The sequence below is a fragment of the Fonsecaea monophora genome (assembly GCF_001642475.1).
Source record: "Fonsecaea monophora strain CBS 269.37 chromosome Unknown Scaff92, whole genome shotgun sequence".
In the NCBI taxonomy this organism is placed as follows: Eukaryota; Fungi; Ascomycota; class Eurotiomycetes; order Chaetothyriales; family Herpotrichiellaceae; genus Fonsecaea; species Fonsecaea monophora.
In genome coordinates this window covers 61,140-78,346 of record NW_019174023.1, presented here as the reverse complement: position 1 = coordinate 78,346, position 17,207 = coordinate 61,140, and the positions used below count along the sequence as shown (strand labels likewise).

Below are 17,207 nucleotides of genomic sequence, written 5' to 3'. Positions count from 1 at the left end.
CAAGAGTAACGTTCGAGGAGCCCAGACCAACAAACCGCCACGGAGCACGGAGCACGCAGCCTCGGACTTCGAATCTGGAACGGACGACCCCGGAGATGTGCTGAAACTGAGACACAATGGGCTCGGGTTATTACATGGATGGTTTGATGGGCCTCCAACAAACAGACCTGGTAAGGAAAGAATATCTCCAGCACCGTGTGCTTGTTTGGCAACGGGTAAAGCAGTCAACAGAGGGCGCAGCGAATGGTGAAGGGCGGATGGAAAACGGAAGAGAGGGAAGAGGGCAGAAGAGCGTGTGCTAGTGGGTTATTCCGGGGGAGGCCAGTTCTCGTTGGGATGCCTATTGGATGCCCGTAGTGTCCTTGGAGGCATGGCCAGGTGCTACTACGATTAGAGTAGGTGACTCGGTGAGTAGGCGCGCCCCTGCAGTTATAGGAGTTAGCATCTAATTACCTAGTAGGTCCTAGGTGCCTAGTAATTCAGTTAGATCTCCCTTATAAGCACCTGAGAAACTTTTAGGCTTAAACTCTCTAACCGGGTGCCCCGAATGCCCCTCCTGGCACCTGGCAGTCTCTAACCGGCGTCCGCCTCTCCATGCTGATCCGGTGGTTCACCACTCACAATCATCATCCACAATTACAGCCTCAAACTTCCGACCGGACACTTTCCTCTCACACGTGTATCAGACCACCCACTTCGTCCTCTTTTTGCCTTTGGTTCCTGTCTCCTCTTGTTCCTGTTCCTATCTCCCCAAGAGCAACGCTGTGGTACGATGCAGGATGACGACATTACTCAATAAGGTCTGGTTACAACAGCTTCTATAACCACACCTCATACTGTCCGGGGTCCTCGACTCGGACACCCTCATTGTCCTGCTTGACGCCCAATAACCTGACATGCCCGATTGTCGCTCCACTCGCATCCTGACTCTTCCATCCTTCCAGTTTGGCTTGCAGTGTCTTGACGGTTTCGCCGTCGTTCTTCACTATCAGGGAGACGGCATCGTATCCGCCTGCGCCCGGGGCAACTCCTCCCACCACTCCAGGGAGGCTGGTGCAGAAATCCAATAGCTCTGTGATAACTGGGGGCTCTACCGGCACTCCGGACTTGATCGACATCTCCCTCACAAGGCTTCGAATGGTGAGAATAATGTCCCCCAGTGCTGTAAACCCATCCTCAATCCCTTGAACCTCGACCAGCCGCCTTAGTTCTTGACACAGTTCCTCTTGACCCTGCTGTAGCGCATTCCACAGTAGCGTCGCCTCGTCGAGATTCTCTTTGCGCCACTGCAAGATCTTCTTGACCATGCCCGGTGTCTCCGATCCGCAATCCACGTCACACATGACGAGGGAGAGGCTCTCTGGAATCTGCACGGCACGGCTCGCAATCTCGGCGTCCCATTTCGCGTCCAAGTTCAAGTCGTCCACGCAGCGATGTAGCCTCTCGCCGAAACCTGCACTTGTGGGTTCGCCCACATTCTCCAGAATCGAAGGCGTGAACCTGCGATAAAGGCAAGACCCGTAAACCGCTGCGGCGACGTCGAAGCCTGAGCCAACTTTCCCTTGAGCTGCGCAGTGTGCCGCCTGGGCCAGATTGTGGATAGTTTGGTGATTCAGCTGAGGTTGTGCGCTCGCAGAATCATGTTTCAAGTAGAACGAGAGAAGTGCAGAAACGAACGCCGTGACCAATGCCGCTGAAGATCCCAACCCAGTCTTGTGTGCTTCGCTCAACTTGACCCCAAAGCTTGTAAACCTCGCCGACTTGGCCGATACCGACTCGGAAGACTGGGACTGTGACTGTGGTTGTGAATAGTAATCGTCGTCGGCCAATATCGTGACTTTGACACTCTTTGAGAGATGCTGCAATCCAGCAACGTGCGAGAGATATGTGAGCCCGTATCTCAGCGTCGTCTCGACGAACCTGTTCGGACTGGCGGTGAACTCGGACCCCTCGCGATTCCGGACTTGCTCGACCTTGACCGTCCCGTCCGTGCAGTCGAGTCGGTACAGCCACCTGGCATCAACGAACTGCGGCGACTGGACCAGGACATGTGGTCCGTTCGGCGTGTCAGCCCCAGACACAGGGACAGAGACACGATCCCCGTCCCCCCATGGCTGCACGACAACGTGGATCCGCGCGTTGAGACCAAACACAAGGCCCGTGTGGTGGCGGTCCAGCACCAGGAATCCGCCGGCGAAGAGGACCTTGCCCGGTGCAGAGACAGCCACTGCAGGGAGGGACATCGAAGCAAGGAGAGAGAAGGGGATGTTTTTGGTGGGAAGAGATGGGACCTTTTTTTGAGTTCAAAGAAAGGGGTGGAACAAATTCCCATGGGGACGAGAACATCAACAAATCAGGCATTGCACCAATCAGCGTGCACAGAAGTCGACAAACCAATCATCGTGGCTCTACAAGTTCAAGTACCTCACATCTACTCGGTACTTGGAGCATCAAGAAAATGGATCAGAGCGCATACTGTATAACAACCGCTCAGCACGCATCAAGTACGGAGTATGAGTGCACCCTTTAGCCACATCGACAGTTTGCACTTCTAGTCAGTCAATAGCCCATGACAAAGGGATATTGCCGCCTCAGACAATGGTAATTTCCTGCCGTGGCATCGCTCTCAATATAGCATCCACTCGGCCAAACCGAGACTGGAATCCTTCACGGCTCCAATCCACAATGACATGATCTTCGACGATTTCGACGTAGCCGATCCGTTCATAAACGCTGTGTTTTTCTCTTGCTCGCAAGACCAGCGCTAGATGCAGGTTGTTTTCGGGTCCATCTCTGTTGTCTCCATCAGGAATCAAGGTCGATGTCGCAATCGGCACGACAAAGACCTCTGAATCCCATGGTACATGGTGCTCTCCTGGCAAGTCGTAGTCGTAGTCCGGATAGTACCGATTCACATCCATCTTACCATCTTTCATCTCTGCAGTCTTTACGAGTTCTGGCCACCGACTCCGAATCCATGGCATTTTCCAGGTAGCTTTGAGGACAGGGGCACGAAGGGTAATTCGAACCTCGTCCTGACTCGAGGAGAAATTTCCCAGCTCCGGCGGGCCTTTGGTATCACAGTGGATGCCCAATAGTTCCACCACTCCAAAAATCGACCCTATCCTCAGATCCCAGGCTACCTGGACTTGGACAGACGCCCACGACCAACTCGGAGCTCTCCAAATGGCTGGTCTTGCCGACTGTGGCCCCACTGGAGTCCGCCACATTAGATCAAGGAGGAGAGTAGATTTCCAGAGTCCTGCTAGAAACGCATCATGAGGTCTTAACCTGTACATTCTTTGGGTCAAGGCAGCCAGCGCTGGGAAGATGTCACTTGGATAGGAAATATGGAGACGGGTATACTCTTCCACGGTGCGATACCACAATGCTCTCGGGTCTTCCTGTCCTATTTTGCCCAGAGTCTTCCACGAAGGATCCCAGCCGTGCAAATCCGACAAAAACTCGACTTGGTCTGTCGCATCGTCATCACTGACGCCGCTTTCACTTCTTCTCATACATCGGCACGACCACATGATTTCTTGAGAGCAAAAGTGCAGCACGCGAACTGACAAGTGCATCTCCTGATAAACCCAGGCACGGTCTAGCAGGGGGAAGTTGTCCAGATCCAGGTGGAAATCGTGCACTGGGTAGCTTGGGGGTTTCAAGCGTACATAGACATCTTTGCTCCCATCAACCAAACGCGCAAGGTGACGGGCATCAGTGCGACTGTAGCAACCTTGGCAGCCTTCCTTGGATTTCGAAGCAGCAATGGTGATCAGAGCGTTTTCGTAGATGGAACCGACCTCTGTGGCGTTCAGAGACCAATCATCACTGCTGTCTTGAAGAATGCAGAGGGAATCAATCCATAAAAAATCAATGTGTAGCCGGCGACAGATGTCTATGGCATCTTGAAACGTTTTAGTGAGTTCTGCCCACGGCACTTCCACCTTGAATTGTTCTATCGTAGTCCGTTTTGCTTTGAGAATAGTACTCTCCGGACGCCGAGGGGACGGGCCCCAACAGTGGCTCAGGCATGCGTATGGGTGTCTCTTGTGCACACTTTCTTCACGGAGCACTACTTTGCCGTTCGTGACCTCCAATAGTCGGCGTGGGAGGCGTGAGGCATGACTACTATTGCCGACGTAGGGTTTGGGACAATTTGGATGGTTGGTTAGACAGTCTGTCATCCAGGCCCTGATCGTGTCAAAGCTCGCAGCCGAGGACGTATCTCCTGGAAGTAGATGTCTTGTTTTGTTTGAACCTGGGTGTTTTCTAGGTTCCGCTAGTTATACCTGGTGCGTTAGTCTCTCGGAACGAGCATCACGGCATTTACTCAGCCAAGAGCTCGTGAGAACGTTCCACTCTCGGAGCTGGAACAGTACTCACAGCCAGGGGTGAAAATGTCAAGTTGAAGATTGTCGTCCGACTGGTCTCCTTCCCCGTCCAATGTCAAATCGAACCAGAAATCCCACGTTCCGTCTAAAGAACCGTCACGAGCGAGAATACTAGGGTCGTAGCACGCAATGCACTTGGCTAGGAGGGAGCATCGAGAGCAGCCGTCTTCTGCAGCGAGTCGGAGTTGATCGATGGCGCAGGACAAGTCCCAGGTGCGACTCGACGAAGCTTTTGGCAAGTGGCAACAGAGGCAGTTTTGAGAGGAAGCAGTTGCAGCAAGCTCGTGTCTACAGAGTTCGAGGAACGCGCTCAAAGTCATTTGACAGCTACTGAGATGGTGTGGAATGAGGAGAGAGACACAATCGGGACGTGAAAAGAGGCGTTCGAGGTTTGCGGAGTCGATGCTTCTGAGATGATTGGCGTCTTGGCGTCTTGACGACACTAGGCCACATCTGGCAATAGGCCAACTGCGCATCATGCAGTGCCACGAATGCATAATTCCCCCTCCATCACCACCACAACCTGATCATTGTCCAACCTTTGCTCCCATCCTCAACCAATCCCTTCGTATCTCGGATACCGCACATCCCACATTCCCGTCTTCCTGACTTTGAGGCCCCCTGCTGTCAATTGCTCCACGGCTGTCATCCAGTCGGACGTCCTGGGATGTAGATGACGTGGTGTGGATCGTCGAGCCTTACTCGGATGCTCCATGCCCATACGGAGCCTTGCAATTCCGTCGACATGGACAAAGTCTTATCGCCTTTGGGCTTGTGTCGCGTGCCCGAGGATGCCCATCTGCATTTCTCGTGGAGCCTCGCTTGTCCAAATGTACCAGAGTGATGAGGCCACTCTCACAAACTCAAAAGTGTCTGTGTTTCCGGCACCTCCGTCATGAGGGGCGCCTATCGAGCACCTGCGTTAAGTCGGTCAAATTGATTCTGTTTGTTGTTTGGTGGTTGCGCACAGATCTTGTCCTTCTGCTCACCACCTTTGTCCTACCTGTCTTTTGCATCATTTATTGCCGTTCACAATTCTTCAGCGGTCAGGTGGCCAATAGCTGGCGGAGCGAACCCCTGGGTAGCCTATCCAATCAAACAAGAGCAGGGATCTGAGGATACCCTTGGAGGTGCTAATTAATCGTACACGAATTGGGCAGTTACCGGAAACCTCATTGACGAGTCTCTTCGAACCGTCTTGGACGTGGGCGATCGCAACGACTCAGAGGCCAGACCCATACTTTCCCGGCCTTTGGACGAAGACGGTCAATGTGCGCAACTCTATCTGGCACGGCGAAGCTTGCACAGGTACATAATGGGATTCCTGGGCCTGGGCGAGCCATCCTGGGGGACTCTTATCATTTTCCTTGGAGCATGGATCAACCGTGACTTTACCACCCCTATTGCACGACCAACTCGAGAGTCTGACATCGTCCTCGTCGAAGATGTCGGTCATGAGATGGGGCTCGAGGCTCTAGATTCGACACGTACCGGAGACGCATCACTGCCAATACGCAACGCTGAACGGTGGCGTCCAAGAGAATTGTCCTTACTCGGGTTAAAGACGACAATCCAGACACCGAACACGGCTGTCTTCCGAGACAGAATATTCAGCAGAGTGCTTTTGCGCTTTCCTTTCTTAATCGAGGTCGTTTACTGGGGCCTCATTTACGGCGTTAAGTCGAAGACACTCCCTGGTACTACGCAGGCGACTAATGCGTTTTATAGGTCTACCAGTTTGGTCGGGGCCAGTTGGCTGTCAGATTCGTCGACCAGACCGTCGATATAGCTTGTCATCATGCCCTGGCCGTCATCCAACTAGAACAGCGGCTCCACATATTCTGGGAACTGAGCATCCAGAAGTTTTTCCTCCAGTATCCCGGGTTGATGTGGTGGATCAACCGGATCTACAGTTTTATCCATCTTCCTGCGACGATCACTTTCCTAGTGGGCTTATACTATTTTGCCATCACGCGCAATCGATCTACGGTCAATTCAAACTGGTCTGATCATGCCGTCAGCTCCAACGGTCCCGAACTTTACGAATCTCGGCGTCGGGCGCTGGCGCTGTGCAACCTCTTTGCGTTTTGTGTCTTCAGCACTTGGCCATGCATGCCTCCCCGTCTGTTACCAGACTCGAAATTGCCTGGTGAGCCCGGTGAGCTGGCGCGAAGCTTTGCCTTTGTGGATACGGTGCACGCACGCGACGGAGCTGTCAGCGTCTTCAACACGAGGAAATGGACCAACCAGCTAGGTAGGAGGTGCATCATGTGGTAAGTATCCAGGAAGAACGCTGAGATTCTATGTCTAGCCGCAATGCCCTCACTTCATTTTGGATACTCGCTACTGGTGGGCGTCTCTGTCATGCGCCTTCCCCTCGCTCCCACGACCAAACGATATAGGATCTCCACTCCCGCCGTACCACTCGTCAAGTCCGACCGCACCGGCGTTGTCCTCCGGATCCCTTCTCTGCCCAAGCTCCTCTGCGAGATCATCGGCTTTTTGTATCCATTCTCAATCTTGATCGCCATCATCGCGACCGCGAACCACTTCATCCTGGACGCCGTGGCGGGCGGCATGATCTGCTTCTTCGCCCTACGCTACAACCACTTTATGAAGAATCTCCTGCCCCTCGAGGACTGCGTCTTCTGGTGTCTCCGCGCTCACAAGCCCGTTCAAGAGCTGCCGGACCAAGGCGCGCGCCTCGACGACAAGATCTAGTCAAACTTCTCCAGAAGGACGGCTGCAGTAACGGACCCTCTCCGAACGTGTTGACGCCCTTTCTTATAAAAAGCGCATGGGTGACGAGGTCCTGAACCCTTGAACAACGCCCAGGACCGACTTTGGAAGTATGACCCGGGAGACAACAGGACCGATAGAGCAGAGCAGCAGAGCAGAGCAGAGCACTAATGCGCAACGAGACGAGACGAGACGAGACGAATCGAGTCACGAAGACATGGATCAGTGGGGCTACGAGTGGGAATTTACGCCAGTGGGGAAGTTGCCCAGTAGACAAGCACCAAGTGAAAATGTCTCTTGGTTGGTGTGGCAAGTGATTTCGAAAGGATCTTGAACATGGAAATTAGACCCGAGAACAAGAACACGCACGAGACATGAGGGACAAGGGGGTTAGATGGCTAGATAGTTATAGCTGAGCGAGGGAGTGCAGCATAGCATCAGGGTAACAGGGATGCAGTATGCAGGGATACAATACGGGCCAAGCGTGAATGGTTTTTTATTACATTTCAAGCGGCATAGTATAGCGAGACTTTTACACACAATCCGGCGAGATGGTCTCGATGAATATTCATTCACTCCTCTTTACATTCCACGCTCTGATGGAGAGTCGGTTAGTTAGTCAGTTCACCAGAAGGGAAACGGTATATGAATAATATAAATCCGGCGCTGATCTCTCAGAATCTCAAGAAATCATCTCATCGTTCCTCGTACTGTGCCACTACATGCCACTGCCGGCTTTGGGGACCAACTACCCAATACTGTTTGTCCCGTCCTGTTCCTGTTCAAAGCTCATGTCCTTGTCCTTGTACGAGTGACTGTGCATTTCGCGTGAACAACAAAACCAGCGACGTAGCGGGCTATAAATTAGATACTCATAGGTTACTAGCGACTGGTTACCGAGAGGGAGCGAAAATGACAAAGCTGGGCAGCTAGATTTGGGGGGCCTTCATCTTCGCAACCTCCTCGGGAGGCATGTCATACCCCTGCAAGTTTGGGATCGTCCAATCGTGTCAGCATATCTCAAAAATGTATCTCGCGCAATGGATCGCCAGGCTTAAAGGCCATGAGGTGGGTGGATAGATAGATAGATCTACAAGCAAGCGAGCGAGGGGATTAGAATTTGGATTGGCATGTATAGACTGTATAGGAGAGACGTGGCGTGGCGTGGCGTGGCTTACACGCTTTGCTTCTGGGAACGAGCGCGCCGACACGTCCCGTTTGTACTGTTTCAGGGCCTCGGATCGACGTCTCGCCCACGGTGGCGTATTTCTTGTGCCATCTGGAGGGACGGGTAGTCATTAGCACTCTGGCCGTATCACTCTTCCCTATGAGATTGTGTCTCTCTTAGATAGACAGACACAGAGAGAAAGAATACTCCCATGGCGGCAAAAAGCGAGTTTTCGTAACCCAACAGCTCCGACTGGACGCCAATCTGGGCAGAACTATTCGGGCCGCATCTAAGAGAAGGCGATGTGGTCAACCAGTCAGTCCTACAACAGCGGTTTGGACGAGTAGACTGGATCGGAAATCACAAGAAGATGAAAAACCCCCCAAGCTCTACTTACCCAATCCCAATCGTCGGAATCTTCAGGTTCGACGTGATCCACTCGGCCCCCAGTCCTGCCACCGCTTCCACCACCACCGCAAAGGTTCCAGCGTCTTGTAGAGCCAATGCATCTCTCAGGGTATTCTCACTCTCCTCTGCTGTGATCCCATAGGCACTCGCGCCCGAGGTGTTCGTCTGGGGGGTCAGGCCAATGTGTCCGATGACATGCACACCCGCTTTCACGATCGCCTTGACTCGCGACGCCTTCCAACTTGATGGCATCGCACCGGCCTTCTTTGACCAATCTGATGGCATTTGTCGCTGCTGAATGGGTGCTTTCTGAGGCAGAGCTCATGGAACGACACATGTAGCCGCACAGCACTGCGGCCTCTTCCAAGATGGAACGCAGAGTTGGTTATGTCGACGCTCACCTTGTTCATCCGAGATCTCATATGAGCCCATGGGCATATCGCCCAGCAACAAGGGGGACTTTGCGCCCCGTGCCACAGCCTTGCAATGATAGATCATCTCGTCCAGCGTCGCATAGTTCGTCGCGTCGTGGCCCAGTGCCACGATTGCGAGGCTGTCGCCCACCAAGACTAGGTCCATACCCGCTTTCTCGCACAGCAAGGCGGTCGGATAGTCCCAAGGTGTCGTACAACAAGCGACGCCTGATTGGCAAGCATCGAGAAACTTCTTGACTCCTCCCATTTTTCTAGGCAGGTAGCAGATTCGAAGCAGTTGTAGTGTTGGTAGTTACCAAGATGGCTATCCTTCCTGACTCCTGTGTCAAATACTCAGCGGGAGAGCCGAGGGGAGTCAACATCGAGGTGGCAAGGTCCGATTGCGCTCGGACATCCAACCGCATTGGCAGCAAGACCCATACTGTACCCATGTGCCATAGCCCTACCGAGAGTTAAAGAGTCATAAGTATCGTCGTTACAACGCAGTCTCCCGAGGTCAAGCATGAGTCTCCAACCCCTTTTCCTCTTTTGTGTCATTTCTTCCCCGCTCCCGTTGAGCGCTAACGCCGTCCGGCAACTTCGCGAATACTTCAGCCTCGCCCTTCGCTGCTGTCAGAGTCGAAACCCAATCTTTCGAAAACTACAGGCCCTCGCGAATTTGTAGACAAGGTTCCTGCACTAGCGACACGTCCTTGCTCGCTAAATAGTTCACACACCAGCGGCTTTTCCAGCACCATCATTCCTCCATCTCCTGGGACATTTGCTTCTGACCACAATGGCTCCCTCAGCGACAAGCAATGGTGGCTCCATTCCGGTCAAGGCGGACATAAGCAAGAACCGTGCTGTGGTCATTGCAGGGATCAATGATATCACCGTTCAAGACTGGCCTGTGAAGCTGGATTCGTACCGGGATAGCCCGATATACGTTGCCGGTTCACCACTACCGAGTGGTAAAGCCCTTGTCCGGATTCGCGCTGCGGGAATCTGTGGCTCAGATGTAAGTACCCGTGCGCAGTATTTGATAGAGCTAAGCGAAATGTTGACCGAGATTTATAGATCCACTTCTGGAAAGAGGGCCGGGCAGGCCCTGATATCATCGAAGAACCTTTCATCATCGGGCATGAAGCTGCTGGGGAAGTCATTCAGGTCGCTGATGATGTCAAATCGTGGGCACCTGGTGATCGTGCCGCGATCAAACCGGCTCTTCCCTGTTTGGCGTAAGAGTGTCCTGAATAAGACCTTGGCCACGGTACTGAAATGTGATCAGTTGCGAAGAGTGTACGACCGGCTTTTCCAACATCTGTAGCTCGATAGAGTATTACGGAGTACCGGGACCCGGGCGGCAAGATGGTTTGCTCACCAACTACAAGATTGTCCCGGTTACCGCACTGGCTCGCCTGACGCCCAAAATCTCATGGGTCGAGGCTGGTGCGATACAGCCTTTTGCCATCGCTATCCAGATGACTCGACAAGCTGGACTGAAGGCGAACCAAACTGTGTTGGTCCTCGGGGGTGGCTGTATCGGGTTGCTGCTGGGAGCAATCGCCAAAGCGTGAGTCCTGACCAGGCTATCCGTACTTGGTGTGCATGCTGACCACAGTCTTGAAGGTATGCCGCAAAAAAAGTAGTCGTCTTTGAGGTACAACCTCACCGGGCGGAATTCGCAAAGACATATTGCGCGGATCAGGCATTTGTCAACCCGCCGCGCCGCCCTAACGAGACGACAGAAGAGTATTCCAGCAGAGTTGCCAAAGACATCCTAAGCTCTGTGGATGGGCTCCACCGTGGGTTTGACGTTGTGGTGGAAGCTGCAGGCGCCGAAGAGTGCATGCAGATCGGACTCCACGTCTGTAGACCTGGAGGGACTTGTGAGCGTCTTCAAGATGGAAACCACTTCCAAAAGTGTTGCCAGACTAACCTGAGGTGTGTTCTGATAGACGTCCAAGTTGGACTGCTCAACGGCCAATTTCCTCGACTTCCAATAATGGACATTTGCTCCAAGCAGCTCAACGTGCGAGGTGAGGCTTCCAGACCCGACGCACCACCATTATTTGGCTCTGACAAAAACGATCACAGGAACCTGGAGATATAGTACCAACTGTTTCGAAGACGCCATATCGTTGATTGACAGAGGCCTTGTCGATGCGAAGTCACTGATCAGCCACGTCTTTCCCTTTGAGCAGAGTCTGGAGGCGTTTGAGACCGTCCATGAAGTCAAGGCGAAAGATGGCAGGCATGTCTTTAAAGTGGTCATCTCCGACGAGAAACTGTAGATATGACAGTACAGATGGCACTTCTATGTGCAGAGCTTTGCCGAGAGTGCTTCTTGTATGTTCTGGGAGATTAGGCTCCTTCTATCAGGGAGACTGGTGAAATTCGTAGGGTTTGTTGAGTAGAATTAAGGCATCGCAGCCAATGTCGTAGCTGGCAGGCATGATTACTTCGGCTGTGGTCCTGATGGGGCAGAGGACTCTCGATAGGGATGTCGCGGTTCTGGACAGGGATCAGATAGAGAAAACACGGATGATGTCAGGGAGGAATAATGAGACGATATGCGAGGAAGTCCTTCCTAGTAGCGCTGGGATATCAATTCAAATGACAGTATCAGCCCGCCAGGGAAATAGGAAATTGACGTTCAAATGACACACGCCTGGTCACCACCTTGTAGCTCTGATATACACCAAGTACCCTACCACCCATCCTACCTCTACAACCATGGTCTATTCCACCTCCTGCACCTGTAAACCTACCAATGGTCCGTCCTTGTTCCCTGTGTACTTTCATGTAGCTTTATCGTGATAAACAGATTTAAAAAGAAGATGCCCCAAGGCAAATGCTCTAAATGCACTCCTGGCAACAGGCTGTTCGAGCCATGATTCCGTATACGCACTCGACATCATTAGATCTACTCGGTATAGATATACATTCCACACGTCCCTCCATCAGGTTGGAATCATCCCGACATGTGTTGTTCTGCCAGCCAAACACCGTCCCTCATGGTAAACGCCCGCGGACCATTTGTATACAATGTGTTGAGTGTACCCTTTCTCCTCGGTCGCCCTTACGACCACCACTCTCTTCATCAAGCTGTAGAACCCCTTCTCTTTCAGATCTGACCCAGGTTAAGTACCGGTATAAGGATCAGTTGTTCTGCGGAGGAATTTGCAAAGTCATCTTGTCTCCCTCCACCGTAGCGACACCAGGCACAACACCTGGGGCCGGTGCTGGCGGTCCCGTTCCCGATCGTCTTCTCCTTTCCCTCTCCGTAGGTCCACTCTCAATTTTACTGAGCATGAACCCGTTTTCGTCGCCAGCAACACCACTCTTTCGGAATTTCCCACCCATGCCGTTCATCCAGCTATCATCTTCGTCACTGCCCAGCCAGTAACTTCGGCCAATGCCAACCATAAAGCGACCAAGTTTGCCTCCCCAACCCTTTCCCTCTGGTCTGCTCTCAGAGAACGGATTCTCTGCTAATTGGGAGTTTATTGATGCGGTGGTATAATCGACGCCCAGTTTAGATCCGCTCGAGGCAATATGTTGTCGGATGACCATGCGGGCGAAAGCCAGCATGATCAAGCAGAAATAAGCCCGGATGGTCCACATGGCAATAATAACACCCACGGAATTCATGTTTTGCGAGTCCAAGACTGCCGATTGCAGGGCGCCGTTGCTTCCGCTGCCCGCAGCGTTGGTGGCAGGTACTCCAGCGGCGACAGCGTCCTGACCACCACCCGTCATGGGAGGCTGGGGTGTGGCAACGACTTCTACTCTCGAGACATTGAGTTGTGGATCCGTGAATCCCGATACTTGATCCATAGTCGATGCGCCTGGTCCTTTCTTGTCCGTCTTCCCTGCGTCATGCTGTGCCAGCACCAAGAACCATGTCGCAGCGAAGACGGCGGTATATGCGGCGTTAACGATACTGTCCAAGACGTAAAACCAAGCCAGCGCAAGGCACTGCAGCGGCGATTGTTTTCGGATATGTCGTGCAAGGTAGGCAGTAAGGACGAGTGCGACGGTCGAGTAGATGTACATGGACAGTTGGAAGGGCGATAGGTGGTATCCCGTGAAGAGCGCAAGAATGCCATAGAGGCCAGCGAGTTTATTGACCAGCATCGAGAGGGTAATGAGACTGGCGCCCGTCGAGAGCGTCATCGTGTAGAAGAAGCGCTGTGCAGAACAAGTCAGCATGGATTGAAGGAACTCGAGGTTTCGACACTGTTGGCATACCTTTGGACGGCCCAGGCGCAAGAGGCGCGCGGAGATGCCATAATTCGCCATAGTCAATGCAAATACTAGGAAGGAACCCAAAGAGATACTATCGTTACCGTCGACAAAAGTCGCGCGAGAGAAAAGGAATTGAGATGGCAGCAAAGGGCGGGAAATTAGATGGATTGACAGGCTGGTGGAGGGCGAGAAATCAGGGAGCCACCCACAGCCACCCAAAAGCGGCATCCCCGGAACGGCCGTTGGGTGTTTACATCATCATGCACAAGGCTTAGTTGATGTGCATCAGGCTGCATTAAAAGAAAAAGGCTTCATATAACAAGGCAGGACCGATCACCTATAATAACCCCACGGCTCCTCAGTCAGCCATTCTATTATTTTGCATGCAATCTCATCTGTCTAGGTAGAAGGTAGAATACAAATTTGCCAGGCCAGTCGATGAATCCGATGGGACATACTTCAAGCACGGCCATCAAGAACACCCTTTCCCCTGCCATGTCCATGCGTTCGGTGAGCCACATGTCGGTATGGTTCTTGACGCCGTTCACTTTCTTTGCGCCTCGTATCTCTGCAGAATCGTGCTTTCCACCCAGGCCCCCAACTCAGTGTGGATGAGTTTTGTCGCAAGTGCCGCCACCACCATCACCTTAGTCGTACAAGCTGTCATCATTGCCAGCATCACCAAAGCCAGTACCGTTGGCGGCATCGGCTTCTTGACCAGCAGAAGGGAATTTGAAGAAAGCACTGCCACCGCTCTGTTTCATGGCTTGTGCAAAGGCTTCATAGCGGCGAATCTCCACATCGCTAACGGACCGCCGGGCAGCTTGCATAGCCTCTTCAAAGTGTCGTCGGGTCAGCTCTGGGACGGGATCCTCGCCTTCGTCGGCGTCCATGGCATCCTCACCAGCGGCCTCACGTTCCTTCTGTCTTTCAATGTCTGCGGCAATCGACTCCTTGATAGCGAGTTTGACAGCCCGTTGTGTGACGAAGCCCAAATCAGCACCAGAGAAACCATGGGTCTTGCTGGCAATGTATTTAAGATCCACATCTGCAGCGACAGGAGTCTTGCGCAGTTGCGCCCGCAGAATGGATTCACGGGATGCTTCGTCGGGAAGAGGGACGTAGACAAGAGTGTCCAGACGTCCGGGTCGGCAAAGAGCATTGTCGAGTTGCTCAGGTCTGTTGGTAGCGCCGATAACAAAGACGTTCTTCTTCGAGGTCATGCCATCCATTTCAGTGAGGAGCTGGTTAACCACCCGGTCAGATGCACCACCGGCATCACCCACGGAACCACCACGGGATTTGGCAATCGAGTCAAGTTCGTCAAGGAAGACGACACAGGGAGCTGCGGCACGCGCCTTGTCGAAGATATCTCGGATATTGCTTTCAGATTCGCCGAACCACATACTCAGAAGCTCAGGACCCTTGACGGAGATGAAGTTTGCGGCACATTCGTTGGCCACGGCTTTGGCAAGCATAGTTTTACCAGTTCCGGGAGGACCGTAGAACAACACTCCTCGAGATGGTGAAAGACCGAATTTGAGGAATTTCTCGGGATGGTCGACAGGGTATTGCACAGACTCGATGAGTTCGCGCTTGACACCCTCGAGACCACCGATATCGTCCCAGCGAACGTTGGGAACTTCGACAACCGCCACCTCGCGGAGAGCAGAGGGATTGGAGACACCCAGGGCATACCGGAAGTTTTCCATGGTGACTCCCAGCGAATCCAACACTTCGGCATCGATTGTGTCCTCGTCCAGGTCGATCAAATCCATCTTCTCACGAATCTGCTGCATGGCGGCCTCGGAGCAGAGTGATGCAATATCAGAACCGACGTAACCGTGAGTCTCGGCGGCGATCGACTCAAGGTCAACATCTTCGGCCAATTTCATGTTCTTGGTGTGGATTTGAAGAATCTCCAGACGACCAGTCGGGTCCGGAATACCGATGTCGACTTCACGGTCAAATCGACCAAATCGTCTAAGGGCGGGATCGATCGAGTTGGGTCGGTTGGTGGCGGCCATCACGACCACGTTGGACCTCGCCTTCATGCCATCCATGAGAGTGAGCAGTTGCGAAACGACACGTCGCTCAACCTCGCCGTTAGTCTTCTCTCGCTTTGGTGCGATAGAGTCGATTTCGTCGATGAAGATAATGGCAGGCGAGTTCTTCTCAGCTTCCTCGAAAGCTTTCCGCAGATTGGATTCTGATTCACCAGCCATCTTTGACATGATTTCGGGGCCGTTGATCAGGAAGAAGAAAGCACCGGTTTCGTTGGCGACAGCTCGTGCCATCAGGGTCTTACCAGTACCCGGAGGGCCATACATGAGGATGCCTCGGGGAGGTTTGATACCGATCGACTTGAACAGCTGGGGATGTCGCAGTGGCAACTCAACCAATTCGCGGATCTGAGCCATCTGCTTTCTGCAACCACCAATATCATCGTATCCGACCTCGTTCAAGTTTCCTTCCTCGTCTTCACGCTGGATCGGGTCTCCTTCGCAGTGAATGACGGTATCTTGGGCCACAATGCCGTACTCCGGGGGATCGACTTCGACCACTTTAAATTCGACTTGTCTCATACTGGCTCGGACTGTAAAGAGATCTCCTTGTCGGACAGGTCGGTATGCTTCGCGGAAGTAGGGGGCGAGGAAGACGTCGAAGAGAGATCCGGTCAGACCCTCGATGGTATCTGCAATGGGAAGAACCGCGATGCGCTTCGCCTACATGAAGAGTTAGAACTGTGCTGGAAATAGTGCAATGAGACAGTACTCACATATTTGATGTCAGGACAAGGGTGAACAGTGATGATATCGCCGTGCTTGACTCTGAGGTTGTGGCGAACCACTCTGTTGATACGAGCGCTTCCATCGTCGAGGTCGTCATCGGCTAGGACGATCAAGACGGTGTCCTTTCGTTTCTTTCCTCGGACCAAGACTGTATCGCCTCGGAACAGTTGTAACGTCTCCATGGTATTGTTTGAGAGAGCAATGATGGAGTTATCATCGTTCGTAGCATCGGTCACGCTGCGTCATTTGTCAGCCGGTCTGCACCAAGTCGTTGCCAGTGTTCAACATACATCAATGAGTTTGGCTTCTTCTTCTTTTTCAGGATGGCTGTGGCCGTATCAAGCTCCTGGATAGCTCTGTCAGTCTGGGATTCGTCACCGTAGAGGTTGCCGGGAGAAATCCGTACCTCTTTCTTCTCTGCGCCCGAAGCATCACTGTAGCTTGAGTTAGCAGCGCATCTTGCGGTTTCGAGGAAGGTGACACATACTGTAGGTTGACCTTCTTCTTGTCATGGGCGTGATCAGGTTCTGCAGACATCTTGATGTCCTTGAGATATCAAAAACGGTCTGAGAAGGAGATTGCGGAGGTTTGTTGATGTGGTTTCTAGGAGACCAGAGACAAGAGCGCCGGTCTTCGCAACGATAGTTTTAGGGACGATAGAAAAAGGATGGAATGATTTCAAGGAGCTCCTTATAAGAAGAACCTTGAGAGGAGGAGAAAGGAGATGGTAACAAAAGGGTGAGAGTGAGCAAAGCGTTTGTTGAAAGTGATGAGTTGAACCTCTAGAGGACTTGAGGCGCAGGAGAAAGCCCCGTCTTGGCGTGTTCGAATGACGGTCATTTGAGCCCAACCAACATACGTTGCCTCTGGCAGCCTACGAAAGAGAAGACGGTCGAATCTTCTGATACCGCCCAACGATTGCCTTGCCACGAGTTTTACATGCACTTGAAATAGGCATCAAACACTTGCTTGATAGCACGCTAAGCTTTAATCCTTCAGGTCTTGACTTAATGCCTTTCTCTTCCCATTCCATTCGTGT

General features: G+C 52.6%; 7 protein-coding genes across 7 annotated transcripts; 2 read left to right on the top strand and 5 right to left on the bottom strand.

Annotated features, from left to right (window-relative positions):
- Nucleotides 1–818: 818 nt before the first annotated feature.
- Nucleotides 819–2,243, bottom strand: AYO21_09400 (phosphomevalonate kinase; the record flags this gene model as incomplete). The annotated part of the gene is made up of 1 exon (XM_022659335.1): nt 819–2,243. The coding sequence occupies one exon, from the start codon at nt 2,241–2,243 to the stop codon at nt 819–821; it is 1,425 nt and encodes a 474-aa protein (XP_022508367.1).
- A 348-nt stretch (nt 2,244–2,591) lies between these two features.
- AYO21_09399 (hypothetical protein) lies at nt 2,592–4,190 on the bottom strand (the record flags this gene model as incomplete). The annotated part of the gene is made up of 1 exon (XM_022659334.1): nt 2,592–4,190. The coding sequence occupies one exon, from the start codon at nt 4,188–4,190 to the stop codon at nt 2,592–2,594; it is 1,599 nt and encodes a 532-aa protein (XP_022508366.1).
- Nucleotides 4,191–5,712: 1,522 nt separating this feature from the next.
- On the top strand, nt 5,713–7,118 carry AYO21_09398 (hypothetical protein; the record flags this gene model as incomplete). The annotated part of the gene is made up of 3 exons (XM_022659333.1): nt 5,713–6,072; nt 6,126–6,651; nt 6,709–7,118. 3 exons carry the CDS (start codon nt 5,713–5,715, stop codon nt 7,116–7,118), a joined length of 1,296 nt encoding a protein of 431 aa, XP_022508365.1.
- A 1,579-nt stretch (nt 7,119–8,697) lies between these two features.
- AYO21_09397 (3-methyl-2-oxobutanoate hydroxymethyltransferase) lies at nt 8,698–9,393 on the bottom strand (the record flags this gene model as incomplete). The annotated part of the gene is made up of 2 exons (XM_022659332.1): nt 8,698–8,987; nt 9,114–9,393. The coding sequence occupies 2 exons, from the start codon at nt 9,391–9,393 to the stop codon at nt 8,698–8,700; spliced, it is 570 nt and encodes a 189-aa protein (XP_022508364.1).
- Nucleotides 9,394–9,921: 528 nt separating this feature from the next.
- Nucleotides 9,922–11,419, top strand: AYO21_09396 (hypothetical protein; the record flags this gene model as incomplete). Its single annotated transcript, XM_022659331.1, has 6 exons — nt 9,922–10,143; nt 10,203–10,363; nt 10,414–10,698; nt 10,755–11,014; nt 11,084–11,164; nt 11,223–11,419. The coding sequence occupies 6 exons, from the start codon at nt 9,922–9,924 to the stop codon at nt 11,417–11,419; spliced, it is 1,206 nt and encodes a 401-aa protein (XP_022508363.1).
- Nucleotides 11,420–12,287: 868 nt separating this feature from the next.
- On the bottom strand, nt 12,288–13,430 carry AYO21_09395 (hypothetical protein; the record flags this gene model as incomplete). Its single annotated transcript, XM_022659330.1, has 2 exons — nt 12,288–13,319; nt 13,380–13,430. The coding sequence occupies 2 exons, from the start codon at nt 13,428–13,430 to the stop codon at nt 12,288–12,290; spliced, it is 1,083 nt and encodes a 360-aa protein (XP_022508362.1).
- Nucleotides 13,431–14,023: 593 nt separating this feature from the next.
- On the bottom strand, nt 14,024–16,705 carry AYO21_09394 (cell division control protein 48; the record flags this gene model as incomplete). The annotated part of the gene is made up of 4 exons (XM_022659329.1): nt 14,024–16,102; nt 16,156–16,405; nt 16,459–16,602; nt 16,656–16,705. The coding sequence occupies 4 exons, from the start codon at nt 16,703–16,705 to the stop codon at nt 14,024–14,026; spliced, it is 2,523 nt and encodes an 840-aa protein (XP_022508361.1).
- Nucleotides 16,706–17,207: the final 502 nt, after the last annotated feature.